This window comes from Scomber japonicus, chromosome 14 (genome assembly GCF_027409825.1).
Source record: "Scomber japonicus isolate fScoJap1 chromosome 14, fScoJap1.pri, whole genome shotgun sequence".
NCBI lineage: Eukaryota > Metazoa > Chordata > Actinopteri > Scombriformes > Scombridae > Scomber > Scomber japonicus.
Genome location: NC_070591.1, coordinates 18,089,882 through 18,111,487, shown reverse-complemented (window position 1 = coordinate 18,111,487; position 21,606 = coordinate 18,089,882). Strand labels below are relative to the sequence as shown.

At 41.8% G+C, this 21,606-nt stretch overlaps 1 protein-coding gene across 2 annotated transcripts in view; it reads right to left on the bottom strand.

Annotated features, from left to right (window-relative positions):
* LOC128373157 (serine/threonine-protein kinase MARK1-like) overlaps nucleotides 1-18,195 on the bottom strand; it is a 30,512-nt gene extending 12,317 nt beyond the window's left edge. For both annotated transcript variants that reach the window (XM_053333431.1, XM_053333432.1), the window contains exons 1-4: nucleotides 18,062-18,195; nucleotides 15,192-15,392; nucleotides 9,599-9,652; nucleotides 75-123 (exon numbers count right to left, since the gene is read on the bottom strand). In XM_053333431.1, coding sequence (XP_053189406.1) covers nucleotides 75-123; nucleotides 9,599-9,652; nucleotides 15,192-15,392; nucleotides 18,062-18,112 — 355 coding nt within the window. In that variant the 5' untranslated portion in view covers nucleotides 18,113-18,195. The remainder of the gene's footprint in view (nucleotides 1-74; nucleotides 124-9,598; nucleotides 9,653-15,191; nucleotides 15,393-18,061) is intronic.
* Between the last annotated feature and the right edge of the window lie 3,411 nt (nucleotides 18,196-21,606).

Genomic DNA, 21,606 nt, shown 5'->3' with positions numbered 1-21,606 from the left:
TTATGTTGGGTTTACTTGGTGCTGGGTGTTGGTTTGAGAAGTTGTAGATGTTGTATATTCCTGTTTGAACTTACCTATATTTGGATGATTTAGTATCTTCATTATTCGAACTTCCCTGAAGAGCTGTGAAAACACAGAGGAACATTTAATGCATCCAAAAACTTGCAAAATGAGTGTCACCTCTATCTCTGCTGGAAATTCACTGGTAGATTGTTGTTAAGCACTGATTAGGGAGCCGAGCTACAACAAATTCCACAGTACCAAAGTGTGTGTTCCTCTGTAACTGGATTACACTCCACAGGAACATGAGAGGACCTGATGATCATGGGGCTACTGTACTATGTAAAGCAATATGACTGATGCAGTGTCTACCCTGCACTAAACCCTACCTAGTGCCTACACAGATAAGGAGCAGAATTACAACTCCACCAACAAGCTGTAGTCCAATCGAGCCGGTGCAGGACAGGGTAGCTGTGCACAGGCGTCCAGCCAGTTAGCCATCTGCAGCCTCATCTTCACATGGACACACTCAAAAAAGAGCAGTAAAATCATTTTGATACTTTAGTTGTGCAGTTCCAAAAAACATAGCAGAATTTAAACATCTAATGAGTTTTATATTGGTACTGCAGAGGGGAATGTTTCTACCCATTCTTGGAAAATTCTACTTTCTTCAAGCATCATGTAATACAGCTGAGTACAGAGGCAGAAAGGAAAGCATACAGGGATATAATAATCTAAAACCATGTCTTCTCTGTCTTGCCAGTGACTGTTCATGTCATACAAGCCCCTCCAGCCACTTAGAGGTCCTGTTGAATCATTTACATTACTGCTGATTCCCGGTTGTGCTGCACCGAAGCTGTGTTGAGCGTTAAATTTCAACACTCACTCGACTACAATTTAGCATCTACTGTACTGCAACCTGAGACAGAACACAGATTTTGCTATTTGCTGACCACTTTGATTAAGCTAAAAGGTTCCTGAGTGATGCTTTCATCTCCTGTCTATTTTAAAATGACTGTTAGGCTACATGTTATTATCTAACATGTCAAATCAAGAACTGGAATGGGCAGTGGTGATCTATATGCATGCGTGTGTATATCAGTATATATGTGCAACTTTTCTAAAAGGCCGTTTAGGTCTTATATAAGTGCTGTGATAGTCTATGTTTCTAGGTCATCAAGCACAGCCATTATACCAGTGTGAGCAGGCCCGACTCTGTGGGACCTCTCAGCTACAGTCTGGTTCAACAACATGCAGGTATTCTCTCCTCTAATTCTTTCCTCTGTTCTCTGTCTGTACTTGCTCGCCTGCTTTCTCTTTCTGACACCTCTCCCCTCATTAGACCAAGCACACATACACACACAAATGCACACATACAGCATACAGAGTTGCTGCAAAGGGCTTAAAAAGTCAGGCTGGAAATATTCTATATATTTCTTATTTTCAACTAATTCCCTAAAACACATTTATCTTATCTTATTTATCCCATCATGAACTGCCTATGTTGCTAACCCTGATACAGCTTATTCCTCTGAGCCATAGAGCTCCATTGTTGTCCCAAAAGATCAAAAACACATCACTTGTTGTTCCTTCATTACAATGATTGTGGGCACTGTGGTTTATTTTGAGTCAGTGCCACATTCAGTACACCATCCTGCTGCTGTAAATACTCAATAGGGCACAAAATGCATATCCATTCGCAGTTGCAAATAGGCCCCAAAAAATGCACAATTTACTCCTGTCTGAGTAACATTTTCTAAAATGTTTTAAAAACTACAATGCCCAGCTATGTATGTGTATGCGTGTATATATAATATGCACACACACACACATATACATACATACATACATTCATATATCTATGTATATAGTCACTAGTTATGGTTTTAGTTATTTAGTTATCTTTATTGCTTTTTCTGCATTCTTATACTGCTTTTGCTGCAATTTTTCTTTGGGAATTCATAGAGTAGTTAACAGTGTATTCTATGAATAATGATAATATAATAATGACAGCTATCTGTTTAACTTTTTAATATTAAACATTTTAGAGAAGTGTGTGCTAATGCAGTTTTTAGAGTTTGACTTTGTTATGGGACCATCATTTTTGTCCACAATTCCTGAATGGCTCAGAATAGGGAGTGTCTCCTGTGTGGCAAACCCTGCTCTATATTCATCAGCTGCTACAGTATGTTGGCCTGAGAGGTTCCCCCATGGTAACAAGTCAATTAGAGTGGAAACACACTGACACAATAACCAGAAGATGTCCTGCAGTATACAAGAATAAACACATAGGTCAAAACCTCAGATATGCATGCATCTGTGCACGTGCTCTAACATGTGATGCATCTGTCAGGACAAAAATTCTTTATGATTTTGAATGAGTGATGGACTAAAGATTCAGTGTTTTATCTTAATCTCTATCTATGCCTCATTCCGTCTCTTTCCCTCTCCCTTGTTTGCGTCATTGCCCTAAAGCCCCTCACATGGGAAGCACGCGTGCAGCCACTTGGAAACAAAATTTAGAACAAATCTGAGAAGGGCTGTGGAAAACAACGACAACAAACACAGTGCCTGTCAATACAAACTCAATAGGGATGTTGCCACCATGGAGGCTGACAGGAGATAATGAGTTTGGGACCTTTGATCCAGTCTGGTATTAAAGCCAATAATATCTACTGGCACGAAGGGGAGTCGCAGCATGGTATAAAGCAGTTTTTAAGGTTGTTCTGGTCAAGGTGAGCAAGTACTGAATGTCTGGGCTAAACTTCCTGTGAGGCTAAATTACCTTTTTTAGCCAACATGATTAAAAACACTTGATGCGGTTGAAGAATTGAGACAGTGATGAAAGAAAATGATTATAAGACAAGCTGCAAAAACAAAATATGTATCACACACACATGAAAACACACCGTTTCCAATGCGCCTGAATCTCAGTAGTCTGTGCCAGTGACCTACTTCCAGCCACCCAGGGGCGCCCAGACTCCCAAACTAGCCTTAATTACAGCAGAGTCCCCATGCAGAAGGAGCAGAACAGCAGATATCAGACTGGGAACACTTACAGGAACTGGCTGGACTATTTCAGTCACAGCAGCACAGCTGCTCATTCAACATGGAGATTATTGATAAGATGAGTAGCCTGGAAGCCCTCATCCCTCTAACAAGTGTAAGCATGCATGTTTTCATGTGCACAGATTCAAAACCATACATCAGTAAGTAACCACGGCTTTGTTTGTCAAAGAAAGACAGCAAAAGACAGAAAGGCAAACATACTGGCAGACAGATGCATTGAAAGCCTCACTGACATTCAGACAAACTCTCCTGTCCTGTCCTCGACTCATGAGTCACTGAAAATAACCCCAACAAGAAAAGGCATTTTCCTCTGCTTCTGCAAAGATATGCCACTTCTTATTCATTAGACAGCAATAGACTTGGCTTTGGCAAAAAGGCCATGAAAATAATCAAAGCCACGAAAGCACTGAAAACATATCCACATGTAAATCCATGCATACTGTAGCAGCCTCAACATTAGATTTGTTTTATGATTCATCTCGGACAACACTGCTGTCTGTCCAATCACATTCCACTCATCCGAACAATATCAAAGCTCCCTTCGCCCATGGGCTCCAACAGCATTTCATTGGCTAATGCAGAGTGGCAGGTGCAAGACAGACATAAACAACAGCCATTAAGAGAGCTTGACCCCATGGTGGGCTTTTTGCAACTGGCAGAAAGTAACTACAATCACACCACCACACAAGACATGAAATCTGTTTCTTTTTTTTTTAGATATTCTGGAGAAGGTCAGTGTTTCTATCACTTCATTTACTTTCTTCACTCTCTGTTTTGTGCCACTCAAGTAAATGGCTTTTCTGAATGTGACTAGCATATTAACATTTTTAACAGAACAAGCTTTAATTGTGTGAAACAGCATGTCTACAATAACATGTCTGACTACCCAATCATGTAACCTTTAGTAGTTCATCGCTCTTGTCATCCTCACTGAACTGAAGTAATGAAAAGAAACAATTGTTATTTACAGATTAGAAAGGGACAGATTGTGGTGGGATGGTGGGATGAGAGCAGTGTTTGCTCACTGAAAGAGGGGATTAACAGCGAGGCCTATTTTAGGGCTAAAATGCCTAAAAACCATGACAACGTCAACATCCATGACCGCGGATGACATGTGATGCATTTCCTGTGGCAGATCTAAGGAGGTGCTTTAGAAGCTCAGCTGACCTCATTTCCTGTTAGAGTGAAACCGCTACAAAGTCACACCAAGCCAGAGGACGCCTATGGGCCATAAAGGAACAGACCCCAGCTTCATTCTAACCTCATGACTCATTCTGGGCTCTACAAACCTCTTTTAAATCAAATACACACAGGGAAACACCAGACTGACAAAGATAAGCTAAACAAAGTTTAGCAGAATTTCATCCCTGCAATGTGAACCTTAACTAAATCCTAATGAGAGATAAGTGTGAAGACGCCTTTGTTTGCATGTGTATGTGAGTGTAATTACGAGGATGGGTATGCATGAATGTGTGTGAAACTCTAAAAAGAACTAAGGTTCTGCCAGCTCAAGCTTTCTAGATAAAGCAAGGGATCTCCTCCTGTGAATATCTGTATGTGTCATGAACGCTTGTGTTTGTATGGCTGTATAGGATCTGCCAGAGCGCTGGCTGTACCTAGAGTGCCAGATGGTGTGCCCACAGCCTGGCTCCTTTGAGACCATACAAAAGAGAGATCAGTGGCATTTTGACAGGCTAACATGTAAGAGCCGTTAACTGTGGAGCAGTGATGTGGCCAAATCAGACCTTTCAAACCTTGCTCACCCACATCGACAACAAACAAGATCACAAACAAAAAACCTTAGAGCCAAATGTCTAATCATCTTTGAAGCAGAGCAAGGTCAGCTTAGACACCAGATTTCCAGACGCACCACAGAATGCTTCAACTTCTGCTCTTCATGCATGTAAAGATGCCTGAGTCACTGAATCAATAATTATGCCCGTCTGTTGCTCTTATCCGCTTCTAGGAATAGCCTGCACAGCTATACAGAATGCCATATTTAACCATGAAAATGTGCACTGTGGTATGATCGATGTACTGTCCAGTGCAGAATGAATACAATGTCATTCATGTTAAGAAAAGGAAAATCCTTTCTAAAACAGAATTTGTGTATGGCTTCTTGAATTTAACCATCCATTCATCGTTACATTTTCTTGCCGTTTTCCCATGGTCAGAGTCATGATTGGAACAAAGCAGGCAGAACAGCCCAGACACCCTCTGGGAATGTAGTAAAATTCAGTCTAGACTAGAAGACTTGAAGAAAAATGAAAAATGAAGACAGCCGCCAACAAAACGAGCAACTGAAGCAAAAATGCTGAAATAACTGATGTCAGCAAGACATGTTAATGTCACTGAAGACCGAAGTTGTAGAGGGTACCCTGTGGGAAATCTCAAATGCAAGACAATATTTCATTTTTTATGATTTTAGATACTCTGCAATGAAGTTGACTGAAGGATACAATGGTCCACAGTACTTCTGTGGATCTGTTTGTTTATATCACAGTTGTGGTTTTCAATTCTTTCCTCGAACCCTCAGCTTGTTAATTCTAGCTGTCCGATCTGAAAATCATTGCTATTATCTTCAATTAGGTGTCTGGAGAGACAGAAAACTAGCAGCACTACAGACTCCATGGACTAGGAATGAGAAATACTGAATGACAATGTTTATGTTTTTGTTTCTAGCTCAGACTTTATATTTTCCTAGATATTACTTAGCCAGCCCAATCAGAGCAATCAAGAAAATCTGTATTAAAGGTTATGGTGGGTAATTTTCTCTATTTTTCTAATGACAGAAAAATTTCATGTGCAGAGCCAAACCTAAAATGGACTGATCCAACTTAAAATCAGCCTGATATATCTTATTCCTCTGTGCCGTAGACCTCCTCCATTGTTGTCCAAAAACTACAACAACTACAAACTTATTAACACTTGTTAATAAGCCACTACACTTTACTGGGTGACATGTTTCTTCACAATGAGGCTTATGGTCACATTAGTTTGTTATATACATGGGAATAGGGTTCCAATTTACATAAGTTCTTGAGAAATGAACAATGTCTGGATCTGACTCTGAGGGCAACAGTGATCATAAGCGCTCACTTCAGGGTCAGAGCCTGATTTCTTTATTTCCTCCAGCCATTGGCAGGAGAACACAGGATTTGAAAGGTAAAAAGTGGGATTTCTGTTGCATATGTAATCATGTGGTCCAGACATTTTAAGAACCAGGTATAGAGCACTTCATTTTCTAATGCTAACTTCATACAAGTTGAAAAGACAAGGAAAAATATAAATCCTATACAATATGAACTATATTCCAGCACATCCACAGTGGCCTTTGTATTACACAGAGCTACTCTATGGAGACTCAAAAGGTGATCACTGTTATTAGTCTTTTTGAGCTGTTTCTAAACAAACTATAGTGTCTATACTCTTTGTAATGAAGGATCATGTCACCCTGCAGTGGTGCTCACTGACATGTTTTTAGTAATTTGTGGACAACAATGAAGGTCTTCAGCACAGAGGAATAAGACAAATCAGGCTTTGGATACACACACAATACTTTTAAGTAGGATTAATTCATTGTTGGTTTGGCTCTGCACGCAATATTTTTTGACATAAAGAAAAATATAGAATATCATCAGCCATATCCTTTAAGGTGGATGTTCCCTTTAATTCAGCCATAGTGGAGCTTTTACAAGAATGGCATAGGACATTGAGTCAATGAGAAAATCAATTCAATCCAGGAGACGACTGCTGCATTATAAGAGAAACTTCTGCATTGCAGATGGCACTTCTGTATACCATTACAGCAATCTATAGGACTGAGCAGAAGACATTAAAATATACAGCTACATGCATTTAGTCTCCCACACAGGCAGACAAACACATCTCTGCACTCAGATACAGATACATAAATGCATTAAATATAACAAATGAGCACACACACACACCAACGTGCCTACACGCTCTTACATCAATAATAGCTCACCCCCCCCATAAAACGCCATGAGACTTATACATATTGACCCTTTCAGATCTATTCCATTCAATATGTGAAAGGCCCACTGAATAATTAATCAGAGAGACCTGATTGGCCCGCAGTCACACATGATATGTCTGCCCTGCTACTGACATGACCCATCAGGCATGCTACCACTAATGACCTAAACAAGACCCAAATAGTTTAAGTCAAAGTCAGTTTATATTTCAATCTAAGAGTCACACACATGCACACACACCGCCTTTAAATGTTAATTACCCAACTGTGTGAACAGATTATAAACCACATAATGGGATGTTTAACAAAAGAGCTCACACAACAAAATGTATCTCAGTCAGATTAGATGAGTGTAGAAGTGAGATCTTGAAATTCTCACAATGCCTTTTGCACTGATTGGCTGACAAATTGCACTTGGATCCCATTAAGATCTGAGTCAATTACAGATGTGCTTTGCTTGTGGAGAACTGTGCTGGAAATACCCTGATAGGCTAAAAATGGTTCTTGTTTTTAGGCATCAGATTGGCCCAATACAGTTAATCAAACTCTGGTGATTAGCCTCCAGTAAAACTCATTCAGACCGATGTGAGATGGCAGAAAATTTGGGAAGCGAACTGTTATTATTTGGTCATTAAGGTACTTCCAACTGCTAATATTTTTTAACCCTGGTGACTCAAAGAGAGATGGAGGCTTAGAGATCCATCAAGACATTAGCTGCCGTTTATGTAGGTGTGGTGCTTATAAAGGTCCATTATTATAATGTGTCACCATGATGTTGCTTAGCAATTTGCTCATCTTTTACAAAACACTAAAATTAAAAGAGCAGCAATGCTGCAATTATGTCATGACCATGAAAAGAATGCCTGTCAGTCAGCTGTAATATTTTTAGATGTAAAACACTAAGTAGGTGATGTTGGCTCACACTGTAGCAGTGGCCGCTTTCCTTCCACATGGTCTAGTCTGATGAGGATTTTAAGTACACTATACTGCCAAAAGTATTCACTCACCCATCCAAATAATTGAAATCAAGTGTTCCAATCACTTCCATGGCCACAGGTGTATAAAATCAAGCACCAAGGCATGCAGACTATTTCTACAAACATTTGTGAAAGAATGGGTCGCTGTCAGTAGCTCAGTGAATTCCAGCGTGGTACTGTGATAGGATGCCACCTGCGCAACAAGTCCAGTCGTGAAATTTCCTCGCTCCTAAATATTCCACAGTCAACTGTCACGAAGTGGTAGGCCACGTAAAATGACGGAGCGGGGTCAGCGGATGCTGAGTGCGCAGAGGTCGCCAACTTTCTGCAGAGTCAATCGCTACAGACCTCCAAACTTCACGTTGCCTTCAGATTAGCTCAACAACAGTGCATATAGAGCTTCATGGAATGGGTTTCCATGGCTGAGCAGCTGCATCCAAACCATACATCACCAAGTGCAATGCAAAGCGTTGGATGCAGTGGTGTAAAGCACGCGTTCACCATCTGGCGATCAGATGGATGAGTCTGGGTTTGGCGGTTGCCAGGAGAACGGTACTTGTCTGACTGCATTGTGCCAAGTGTAAAGTTTGGTGGAGGGGGGATTATGGTGTGGGGTTGTTCTCAGGAGCTGGGCTTGGCCCCTTAGATCCAGTGAAAGGAACTCTGAATGCTTCAGCATACCAAGAGATTTTGGACAATTCCATGCTCCCAACTTTGTGGGAACAGTTTGGGGATGGTCCCTTCTTGTTCCAACATGACTGTGCACCAGTGCACAAAGCAAGGTCCATAAAGACATGGATGAGAGAGTTTGGTGAGGATGAACTTGACTCGCCTGCACAGAGTCCTGACCTCAACCCAATAGAACACCTTTGGGAAGATTTAGAGCGGAGACTGAGAGCCAGGCCTTCTTGTCCAACATCAGTGTGTGACCTCACAAAAGCGCTTCTGGAAGAATGGTCAAAAATTCCCATAAACACACTCCTAAACCTTGTGGAAAGCCTTGCCAGAAGAGTTGAAGCTGTTATAGCTGCAAAGGGTGGACCGACGTCATATTAAACCCTATGGATTAAGAATGGGATGTCACTTAAGTTCATATGTGAGTCAAGGCAGGTGAGCCAATACTTTTGGCAAAATAGTGTATGTGTGTGTGTGTGTGTGTGTGTGTTTGTGTGTGTGTGTGTGTGTGCATGTGTGTTTAATGAGCAGAAAAAGCTGGATTTGGACTCAGTAATCAGGAAACGGCCCCAAACCCTTCGCTGTAATTGGTTATGACTGCTAGACAGGGGTAAGTGACAAACAGGCAGGCTGGGGTATTTTTAGCTGCTACTAACCGCAAACCAATAGAGTCAAGAGGGGGGGGTGGGGGGGCTGGAGATTAAACATGCCTTGTGGTCTCTCCTACATCTGATTACATTATGTAAAACAGCACATCCTGAGTTCAAAGAGTGAAGAAGCAGAGTAGCAAAAACTCAGGAATGACTAATGGAAAAGCCAGGAACACTGACACTTAGACGTTAATATTACCATGTGGCCATAAAACACTGACACAACTCACCTTCTGTAGACTGGTGGGATTCAGCTGGGTTTTGTCTATAATCTTCACAGCCACCTGGAGAGACAAGAAAAGAAAGGAAAAGAAAAGAAAGGGAAAAAGAGAGAAAGATGACAAAAATGTCAGAACTAATGCCTGGATTTGTATTTCTATTTTTTGTTTTAGTTGTAAAGTAAAAGCGTGTGTTGAAATGAAATCTCATTATTCTGCTGTGAGGAAGCTTTGTCAAAACATGTCACAGCTGAATCTGTAAACTGAACACACCTCAAAATGATTCTGTTTGTGAAGAGATGTAGCTTTAATAGGAAGAGATTTAAAGAAAAAATGTAATATTTCTTTTTGTTCTTGATAATAAATATAAAGTATATTGTATGTAAATGTATTCACACACAGGCAGACAGAGAACAGCATAAGTAAGTAAACTGTTCCTCTGTGGTTGCCAGGACTGTGTTTGTATGACTCTGCAGGTCTGTTGCCTTGGCAGATCTTGCTGGGTAGCAGTCTGATGATCCATCCATCTCAATAATCACCCCAAAGTGCACACTGAAACAAACCTGTTCCCCTTCACTTTCTGAGAGCTCAGCAACTTTTACAAAGCCACTAGAGCCTCAGTGAGCCATACTGCAGACTCACCAGTAAACCCATATATTATGCAACAAATGATGGACTGAGCAGTTTTACAATGTAATGTAATTACACTGAAAAGATACACAAGGCCTCTTTGTCATCGCAAAACATGCATGATTCACTACAACGATAATTAAACAGTTTTATTACTTAAAAATTACAGCATTAATGTGAATGCAACTTGTGCTGGCAAGCCCAGTCTCATTAAAAGGTGAACCACACAATCTTTTTTCAGCCGAGCTATGGAGAGTGCAGCCCTGTGAGGATGCCACTGCTAGTTGGTTGCTGGTTGGTTGGTTCAAACCACTTTGGAGCAGTGTAGCCTCTTTGGGCCTCAAAAGGAGTTTGGACTCTTCAGCTGCACGCAAAGAGACCATTTCACAGAGTTTTAACTGTGTTTGTGTTTATTCTTTTTTTGCAGTTTGTAAATGTCAACAGTATACAGGAAATAAACTCAGATCCAAGCTATTTTCTAGCAATGCAGTTTCATCCAAATGGGCTGCACATTGTTTTTCACTGTGTTTTAGTAGAAGTCACTGATTGTTTTTTAAATAACAACAAAAAAACAAAAAACACCAGAATGAGTGTGAAAATGATACAATGGGACACAACTCACAATGGAAATGGAGGAACTAATCATTGCTAAAAAAAAAGTTCAGTTGGAACTTCCCGTGATTGGGCTGGGGCAGCAGACTGAACAGTTTGCAACCAACACCGCATCCTGACATACAGTGAGCGAGCGAACCGGCAACTAAATATCGTGCGAAACTGTCCTGATATGCAACGTGACAATTTTATAGCGAGTATATTCCAAACTCTCATTCATGCTTGCTGTTCTCTGGGTTCTCTATCTGCTAGCTAGCTTGTCCACATTAATGACCAATCTGAAAGGTTGCTGTGGCATCTAGCGTGTATTGTGTGATGTCATATAATTGCGACAGCAACAACAAACCCTCGAGCTTCACTTGAACGGAGCCATCTCCCCAAAGATTAATTAAGAAATTGGATTTGTCCTCTGTCCAAGGACTGATGTTTTCAACGTCCTCCATTGCCTCTATTGATATCAGCTAGCAACAACAACTCGGATAAGCGCGGGTCTGGTGTCGCATAGAGTGACATAGAGTAGAGACGTAGAGAGACGTCACGGACAGTCGAAACCGACACATCTGTCCAAATGTGATTTGAAACTACCTCCCAAAGGTGGTTTCAATCTGGTTTGCAAAAAGTGGATTTCATGTGATTTATGACTGTTCAGACTACATAAGAGCCACCTGGTTCCAATGTAGCCTGGGTAAACCCATGCTCTCTTTCCAGCGACATTCCATTTCGCTCAGAAAGTTAGCATGGCCACCAAGACAAAATCTCCACCTGAGATAGGGAACCAGTCACAGAACAGGAGGTGGGCTCAAGGCGATGACGACCATAGAGCGACTCTATTTACATCCAGTATGGCGGTCACAGAGGTGCAGCAACCGTTTGAAGCAGCAGTAGATTGTGTGTTAAATAAATTGGAAGACAAGTTCACTTTGAAAATAGAACAAAAACTTGCGCTACATGATTTTCCCTTCATAAAAAGGACGTGTCACGCTGCTCCCTACAAGCTCTGAATATGTCATCGTCTGTCGTTGATATGATTGGCTGTAAGTTTGTCCAGTAGCGTACAGAAGCATTTTATCCACATTTGTTGATCCCGCCTCAAATACAAGGAAATTAATTAATTAGCCAGGCTAGTTCAAATCTAGATTGGCTAAAACTCAGATTTTGACAAGACACCTACAATGTAATGCACCGTTACAATTACAAATGAAAGCAGTTCTTCTAACTCAAATGCATGCTGCATTGTGGGACAACAGCATCAAAACCACACTGAAGAAGTAAGTAAACTAAGCCCAGTTTTTCTTGAGGGAATCCCCAGAATGACATTCCGATATAGACGTTGCATCTTTCACCTCTCATCTCTCTGTAGAAACGAGTGAAAACCTCCCATTAGGAAATAAATTACGAGATAAATGCTTTAATTGCGATTCATAAAAACAGCACAACTGTCACTATTTCCTTATGAGAGCTTAATAAGCATGCTTCAGTGGATGCAGACTCAGACTCTAATCCCAAGAAACCTGTTAAGGGGAAAACCAGGAAGCAAATTGCTGAGTCATACTGGAGAAAATGCAGTTTATTTAATCATCAAGGTTTCCCTAAGATCTATAAATTGCTGGTACATTTTATTTAAATTGAACCTGGAAACTACAGTGCATAATGATAACAATGCTCCAAAAGGAGCAGAGTCTAGCAATGAGAAGAGAAAACAGAGTGAAGGCGCGCTGTGTATAGACACACACAGTACGCAGGTGGTGTCAATTTGCAGCCTTTCTTAGGTGGGCAGGTGCAGAGACAGACCTCGCTCCCTTCCTCTCTGCTTCCTCCTGTCATGGACAAAACTCGGGTGGAGGCATGCATGAATCTGTATGTATGCGTGAGTGTGTATATGCGTACCGGCGTGTGTTTGCAGGTGTCCTCATGTGTCACTCTATTGTTCCAACTTCCACTATTCCCTCTGCATGAGTAAGAGATATTCATCACATTTCCTCTGCTCTACACTGTACCAATATTTCCCTTGATATTTCCCTTGTTGTTCTTATGTGTTTGTTCTCCCTTCTAATGGATTTGAGGGTGAATAATTCAGCCCCACAGTGACAGAGGGGGAATGTGCATCACCGTTAATTATTCAGCGCATTTGTAACACACGGGCCATATGCGCTGTACCGTAAACAGATCTTGTGATTGCGCCCAGATATAAAACACGCACACATGAGGGGAAACTTAGTCATAGCATCACTTGCTGAAGTCCTTTACATGTTCCTCTGTGCTTGTATTTCCCTCTGAGCTATTTTTCTCCACAATCACAGTGTCATGATCTCTGTGCACTAAAGGGAAGTATCATAGCAGAGTCAGGTCAGGTCATATGTCATAAAAAGCTCTGACCAATATTTGTTCCAGCTTTCTCTACGTTGCAATGCACTCTTCCAGTGGGCCTTTTTGCATTGCACAGTTTATATAGATGACCTCAATAACAATTTGATTTGTTTCTCCATATTGTAATTTCACTATTCTTGCCCCTGTCAACTCTGTATATCGGACATCAGCTGCATGTCTGTCCTGGGAGAGGGAAAGTTTTTTTCTTCTTTTATCATTAAATGTTTTTTGTTTTTTCTTATCATAATCAAGGGTCTAAAGAGTGAGGGTGTTGTATAATGTACAGATTCTCAAGCCCTCTGACTAAATGTTTGATTTTGGGGTATATAAATTCAAATTACTTGATTAGACTTGAATGAAATCCATATGTAAATTTTCATACTTGCTACCTAATAGCTACATTTTTTGTCTGCCTATTTCTTTGTTCAGCTGTATGTCTATATTTGGTTCTCTCAGTTCGTTTGTTCTCTGTAGCATCTGTGAGTATATTGAGAATTACTGAAAGCTGGAGTCATTCCTTTTATGTGTCAACATACTCTGCCAACAAAGTATGTCAACATTTTTTTTGATATATCATAATACGGAAAATGTTCTCAAACTCAAAATCATAAATAATCTAATTCATTGTAAATAAAATTTACTGTTTCACTGTTGCACTGCACCAGAAAAACTTCAGGTGTAAAACAAATATATTTGTTTGCTCGTTGCAATACTTATAATACTAATAATAACATGATATTGTCATTTAGATATTTATGTCGATAATTTATATTTATTTATATTTCAGTTAAATTGATAAATTGATTAAGGATAATATTGTACCTTACACCACAGTGGAAAAGAGATGAGGGCATACGGCAGAGTTTCCATCAGTGGACCTGAGTGTTTGTCAATGTGTTTGTGTGTGTGTGTGTGTATGCGCGCGCACATGCACGCGCATACATGCGTGTGACGTGTGCCCACACCCTGTAGTGATCCTCTTCAGCAGATAGGGGACAGTCTGTCATGTAGAAACAACTGCTGCTCTGTCTTATCACCTTTTTGCTCCACAGAGCTCTTTTTAATGTTTTTCTACAGAGTTAAACTCTTTTTTTGTTTTTATTTTAGCTGTGAGCAGAATCATTGCTAGTTGGAGACTCACAGGACTCTCGTTAAGATAGCATCGGTTATAATGTGGTTGTGTTCTTTCCACCTGTTCTCGCTCTCTCTCTCACTCTAATCCATGTCTTTGCATTCTGATGAGCCAGCAAAGGCACTCGGGCACACAAAGCAGCATCTGACCTTCTCTACAAACAGTGGATAGCATACCCAATACGCCTGTTAAACATTCACATTAAAGGACATTGGATGGACCAAACTGTTACTGCTTTGACCTGGGAGAATATTTATGCCTACAATACACTGATATAACCAAATATTTGATGAAACCCAGAGGATTCAAGGATGCGAGTGGCTAAGAAATAGACATGAGAGGATGTTTGAGGTCTCTTAGAACAGTCAGTGAGTGCTGTGTGTTCTGCTGAGTGAAAGACAGTGAACAGATCACAGGTCATTGTTTTCTCCTTAGGGAAACAGGAGCTTTAATTACAGACACACCAAAGCAAGGCATCTATCACTTTGACTGGTCAGCAGTGTATGAGTGTGTGTGTGTTCGTGAATGTGTACGTGTGAGAGAGACAGAAACACAAAGCTTGATGTGAACAGACCAGGATGGCTAACATGGTCAAGTACAACATGACATGAGATCCAACAAGTCAAAAAATGGTTTTAACTTGGAGAAAATCAAGCTCTCATATACATAATACCTGTTCAAACATTATATTTTAGTTTTTTTTAAAAAGCTCATAAAGAAAATAAACATGTCCTTGCTCTGTTGGATGCAAATGTAATTCTAGGGATAGGGTTAGGTAGCAGATAAAGTCATGAAATATTGAGGCTGAAATAAAGAGAGATAAAGAATGAATCATATATGAAGAAAAGAGCAAACTTCTCTCACCTCTCGTCCAGTCAGGACATGTCGTGCCAGTTTAACCTTGGCGAAATTCCCCTTCCCAATGGTCTTGAGGAGGCGGTAATTACCAATGTGGGGGTGCTCTTCTGTAGAGGTGAAAGAATTGCGACATCGTGGCAGGCTGTGGCGGCTTGCAGACTTTGTTGGGGGAACTGGGGGTTCAACAAAGCCATCCACCGAAGAGTGCTGCAGAAAAGACACATGAGTGGAAATCAGAAACATCCTCACCTCCAACCTGGAACATTGATTTACATAGACACCAATACTAGAAGTCCCTGAACCTCACTCGCTGTTTGGCACTCTCCAAAAGGAGTCTTCCTCTTGCTACATTGGCTGCACAGACAGATGATGCAGCAGAGTGCTGCAGTGGAGGTTTGTGTGTGCCAAAGCTGGGATATTCCCTCTGCAATCAGAGATGAACCCATTAACTGAGATTCAGTTCCAATAAGGGGATCTAATGTTGTATGTGTGCAAACATGCATACGTACATGTGTCTGAACACACGTACGAATGCATGTATGTATACATTAAGTGGTATCCTGTATCCAAGCCCAATGAGGAATTATGTGTGAGAGAATCACATTACCTCTTCTCCCTCTGTGACACCTTAACCTCCTAACCTAAAGACCTTATCATCCAAAAGATACGACTTGATAACAAAAGAAAGAGAACTCCTTTAACTTTTTGCTTCTGACACCTACATAATGTCCAGCACTGAGTCAAGAGTTATAAAAGGAGTTATAACAATGTTAGCGGCTCCAAGGCCAAAATCGGTAACAACAAGTGTCCCTGTGATATGGCATGTGAAGGTGAATTAGGAACAGCTTGCTGTAAGTACAGCCAGCGCTGGCACAGGCTATGCACCGTCTCTGCTGGTCTGTTCTCTCTCCTCTACAACAGCTGCTAATGTCAGTCCAGGTCAGAGATCCCATGATCCTCTGCTCCTGAGTACCACGCCCAGCCAGAGAATAAAGCTTTAGTCTGGTTACCCTGGCTCCCCTGCTCCTGTTTCACCAGGGAAATGCTACACCCTGCAGGGTGTGCATCACCCAAGCTAGCCTACATCCTGACAGAGGGAGAGCTACACTGCAGGATTCAAACACTCCCCAGTGTGTGTGTGCGTGTGTGTGGCAGACAGAGAGAAAGTTGACCAAGGAGAAATTTTGATTAAATGCCAGTCAAAGTCAGCACCTTTGTTTCTAATGCACCACCACACTCTCTCAGAGCTCCATGACAAAGCAATATACAGTATGCGGCTGGTCCACACTTAAGGGACTGAAATTTTATACGTCAACTTTAGATCTGATCTATATTTCTATATGCAGTCGTACACTTAGCCTGGCTCCAAATGGTCTAAATGAACCCAGGAGCATCAGGTCAGACAGGCGATTGGAAGCACTACTGCTAGATTTTTACAAAAAGTTTGTTTCACTTTTCCATCCATTAACTCCAAACCAGACAAAAAGATTCAAGCACACACGGATATTACGTCTTCAGAGAGGCCAGACATTAAAAAGTAACACACACCTACGCGCACACACAAAAATAAGAAAGTCAGTAAAGAGTTTCTTCTATTTTGCTGCACTAAAAGCCACTCATCTCTCTGAGTAATAAGCTGTTATGCAATGCAGTTCAGCTGCTAGTGGGCCCTGAGGCTGCATGCTGGAGTCCAGCACAGGCAGGCTAGGCTGGCTGGCTACTGCCAGTGCTGCTGAGGCAGTGATTTAATAGCCGCCTAGCAGTCTACATCTATGTCTGTCAGACCTACAGCCACATTAGACTGTTCAGTTACATTTGCACTCCCCTAGCATGGTGCATTACTGAACACTGGCTGAGAATTTTCTTGAGGATGGTCGATATCATCATTTGAAGTAATCATTGGGGTTTGTAAAGTTTGGCGTTCCAGATACATAACCTTTAAAATACTGCTTCTAGCTATTTCCACTGCTCGTGCTTGTAACATAATGTAACACAAGGAGGCTTTAGTCTGTGCCTAGTCTTGTTTCCAGGAAAAAAATCAAACAAACCTAGATATGTCAGAGCCTGTCAGCATACAGCAGTCCTCATTTGGACTGATCTAAAAAATAAAAAAAAATATTATATTTTTATATTATTATGCTGTGCTCTGTGTGCACGTGCGTGAGCGCGCGTGGCGGGTTGTGTGGTCGTTCACAAATTCCTTCACACGATGAATGAGAAATCTCCAGCGTTTGAAGCAGTCAATTTCTGTGCCCTGTTAATGAATACATGCCTGTATGCTGCTTCATCGTCGTGGCAGCGAAATGATGAATAATAACCCTCATCCTTCTCCTCCTCCACAGCACTGAGCGTGCAGTTACAACAGGGCCCAATAGGTGATGGATGTCACATTGCGATGCTACCAAGCGTTGCCATTGGAAAGTAGGGCAACATCCTCCCCCACCCTCCCTAAATATTGACGTTGTGGACCAGAAAATACCCCCAGTTGCACGTGTGGAGCAACACCATTTTCTCACAGGCCACATAAAGGCACCGATTAAGTCTTAGTGTTAACATTCAAGCTTTGCATGTGCCATTAAAGCCAGCATACTGACGCAGTGCGTTGTCGAGGCTATTGTGTTCAGAAACTGGGGCAGACAGAACCAAACTGCACCTTTCTTCTGGGTTATTCTAAGCTCCATGCTTTAATTCCCATCAGAGGGAAGAAGGGAAAAAACCCGGTGTGCTCATTGGTCGAGTCGCTCTGCAACACTATAACACAGCTGCCATAAACCTGCACAGCAGTGCGCAAAATATAGGCTACCAAGATGCCCAGTCATTACTATTCTGCTCCTACGTCCGGTATCACCTCGCTGTCTCTGAATAACACCACTTACATTCTCGGTGTCCCGCTCGTTCACCGTGGGCAATGGCGTTCTGGTCGACATCTTGTGCGCCTCACAGGCCGCTCAGCGATGCAGCGGGCTGGGCAGAGCAGAGCAGACACGGCGCGGTCCGTCGGTGCCTCCGTCCCCTCTTTACATCCCCTGTAAACACCGCGCACAGCGGCCGTTTTACCGCAGCATAGCGAGGACAGGGCCCAGCCGACACGCCAGATTTTCTTGTTGGCTTTGTGCACTTCACTTCAGGTAGGCTAGTGGCAGACAGAAAAGGAGGAAAGAGAGACTGAGTGAGGGGGGAGGGGGGTGGGGGGGCAAGAGAGAGAGAGAGAGCAAGAGAGAGAGGGGGGCAGGCCAGGAAGATGCGTCGGTAGCGGACGGGTCTGCGCAGCGCATCTCAAACCTCCCACCAGGAAGGATGGAGGGACCTCTCTCTCTCTCTCTCTCTCTCTCTCTCTCTCTCTCTCTCTCTCTCTCTCATACACATACACTCCCTTTGTCTCCTCTTTATAGCTCATTATTCAAGTCACCAGAAAACTGTTAAGCTCACAGTTGAAACATTGTAGATCAGATTTAAACCAGATCCAACAGAGGGAGTGTACAGCGTGTCCATATTACAACCTGAGGATTTATTATTAACCTGAAATGGTCATGTTTCATCATGAACATACAGATATTTTTGCAGAATAACTGAATAAAATGTTTCAATTAAGGCTAGAAAAATGTAAGCAAAATGCCCTGTTTATTTTATTTATGTCTTTATTATGTTTTTGATTTGTGTCAGTTCCTTAATTTAACCATAATAGTTCAGTGATTCTGATGTACTTGTTCTTGTGTTGTTTGAATGGCAGTGTGGTAAACACAGTCCAGAGACAGGCCTAGTTCAAGGGTAAGGCCTTTGCGTCACAGTAAACTGGACCGACTTTGCCATCTGTTGGATCATGACAGCATTACACCTCCTGTTGTTCCTCCAGTCATCACTGACAGTATTGTAATAAGTGTAATTTTCCTGAGTGAGGTGAGAACAAAAAAATGGCTGCTAATAGGAGACAGGTTTGTATTTCTCATCCATAAATCATTACCTGTTTTTTTCTGGGTGTGGTGATGATGGTGTGTGCATTGAGGTGTGCATACGCGCTTTGTCCACTAGGTGTCATGCTGCACCTGCAATATGCTGCACATCTGTAATACTGGACATATGAGGGCCAGACAAATAACGCCATCGCTCATCGGATTTTTTGAATTACCATCAGCTCTTATGTTCTGTCTCCTAAATCACGAATGCACTGACGTGTTGTATTGTGATTATGGTCAAGCAGTGTAACAGAAGTTAATTTCCATTACTGAGTCCCTTGTCTGAGATGTCACATCTTCTTTGTCTCTGCAGTATTATTGTGGGATCCAGACAGACAGTGCACCTTCCTGAGTGTTTCATGACTGATGGTTTGTCTCACACAGCAGAGAGGCCCCAACCATAACAATGGACACAGCATGACATAACGTATCACAATAACTGATGGATATAGGACCTGAAAGCCACTGAGAACATTAGGTCTGTTTTTATGGCTTTGAGGAATCTGTAGTTTATTTTTCACCAACTACAAACTCGGTCCCATAACACCAGATCAGAAAGACCGCCCCCCTTTCCCATCTGCAGACTCGGGGTCAGTTCTCAAATAAATTTCATTGAGAAATGTTTTGTCTTCATAATGTTCTTAGTTAGAGATACCAGAACAATATGCAAAGAGATAAGATAGTTCAACAAAACAAATCGGGTCCAACACTGAATCTTGGCATGTAGAAGGGCATTTTTGGAATTCTGCATCTGATCCCAGGATGGACTGGATCCCAACATAGCAGATCTTATCCCCTCTGAGCCCTAACAACTGGGACCAGCTAAATGATTCCAGCAATGCACATCCTTTTAATAGTGAGATATTTGGCTGTGTTTTGCTTGAATCTATTTTAGATTTGATAACATTCGCCTAGTTTTGTGTGTATGTGTGTGTGTGTGTGTATATGTGTGTATCTGAATTTACACATTCACACCACTGAAATAAAATGAATTCCATCTTTTGTTTGTGTTTATCCGAATGACTCATTTGTGTACTTGCAAAAGTAAATTTATCTCTTGGTCTTCTTTTGAGCTGAAGCCTTCAGGATTCTTGTCATCAGTGCTGAAACATTGTTTGTGCCTGTGATTTGCATTCTGTACCTGAGTTGCACTGCTGTGGAATGTAATGGGCACTGACACTGGTTTAATGAGTGCATGTACACCCAGGGCCAAATGCAATTACATGCTCTCACAGGCAACCATCAAAAAACAGGCAGCTGTTAACAGCCATTCATCGCGGATGGTCATGCAGTTAACTGTATTTGTAGGACAGGGGGGTGAGAGGAAAGAGTAGAGAGACAGAGAGGGGGTAGGGGGGCTAAATTCATTATGAGACAGATAGCGGAGTAGCATCTGTCAGCACTGGCACTTTACCACAGCTCTTTTTGCCTGACTCAGTTTCACCAGTGAGAGTCCAGCCACGCTTTCCACTCAGTAAAATGTTTGCACACATCCTGCAGAAGTGTGGGAAATACCGGGAGCACAGAGGCCGTTCAGGAAGGAAGATGTTTTGTAGACTTTTGCATGCTCACATTAGGCTTATGGTCTCATTTATTTGGTCTACAGCTTGAATAAATGCAGTCCCAACTGTCTCACATGTTACAGTTCTGATCACCAATCATCAATTTCAACTATAAAAAGAACAAGGTGTTACAAATAAAAGAAGTCTTCAGCAGACATTCCTGCTTTGGAAACCTGTTAACTGCACACCTTACAAGGCAGAGCTTGCACTGTGCTGTCTGCTCTGACAAGTCAATAAAACCCACTGGTATGCTGAACATTTTTGGTAGGCAAGATAGATATGAGGCTGCAGTGGAATTTGATCAGGCAGGGAGCCAGCCTTCTGTTCATTACAGAGCTTTCCAGCCGTCACACACCCTCCCAGTAAGCACACCTCAACCTGAGGAAAAGTATTACTGACTGGCACGTCAAGAGCCTTCACCCACCCTCCGCCTCCCCTCACCTGCCTGTCTTCATCGCTGTCACACATGCATGTGCTCACGCCCACACACGCTATAGTAGACTACATACAGTGCATGCACATATGCACTCACTCTCGATTTATCCCAAGTTGCATTGGGAGGGATGGCAGGAAAGTGGAAAATATGAAAAGGCTTGAAACTCCGGGGCAGATGTGGGCTGACAGGGTGGGAGAGATGGAAGTGGAACTGGGAGTATTGTGAGATTTAGCTGCAAAATAGTTGCTTTCCAATATGTTTTGTACCACTGTGATCTCAGGCTCCAAGTTGATAAGATGACCTTGCCTATAGGATGATCATCCTTGAACTATGTCCTGCTTAAAGGTTGAATATGTAGAATATTTATTAAAAGCTATATATTTTTTTTAAATAATACAGCCACGGGGCATTTTGAGGGGTACAGAATGAAAGTATTGCTTTTCCATTAAAAAAAAAATTTAGTCTGAATT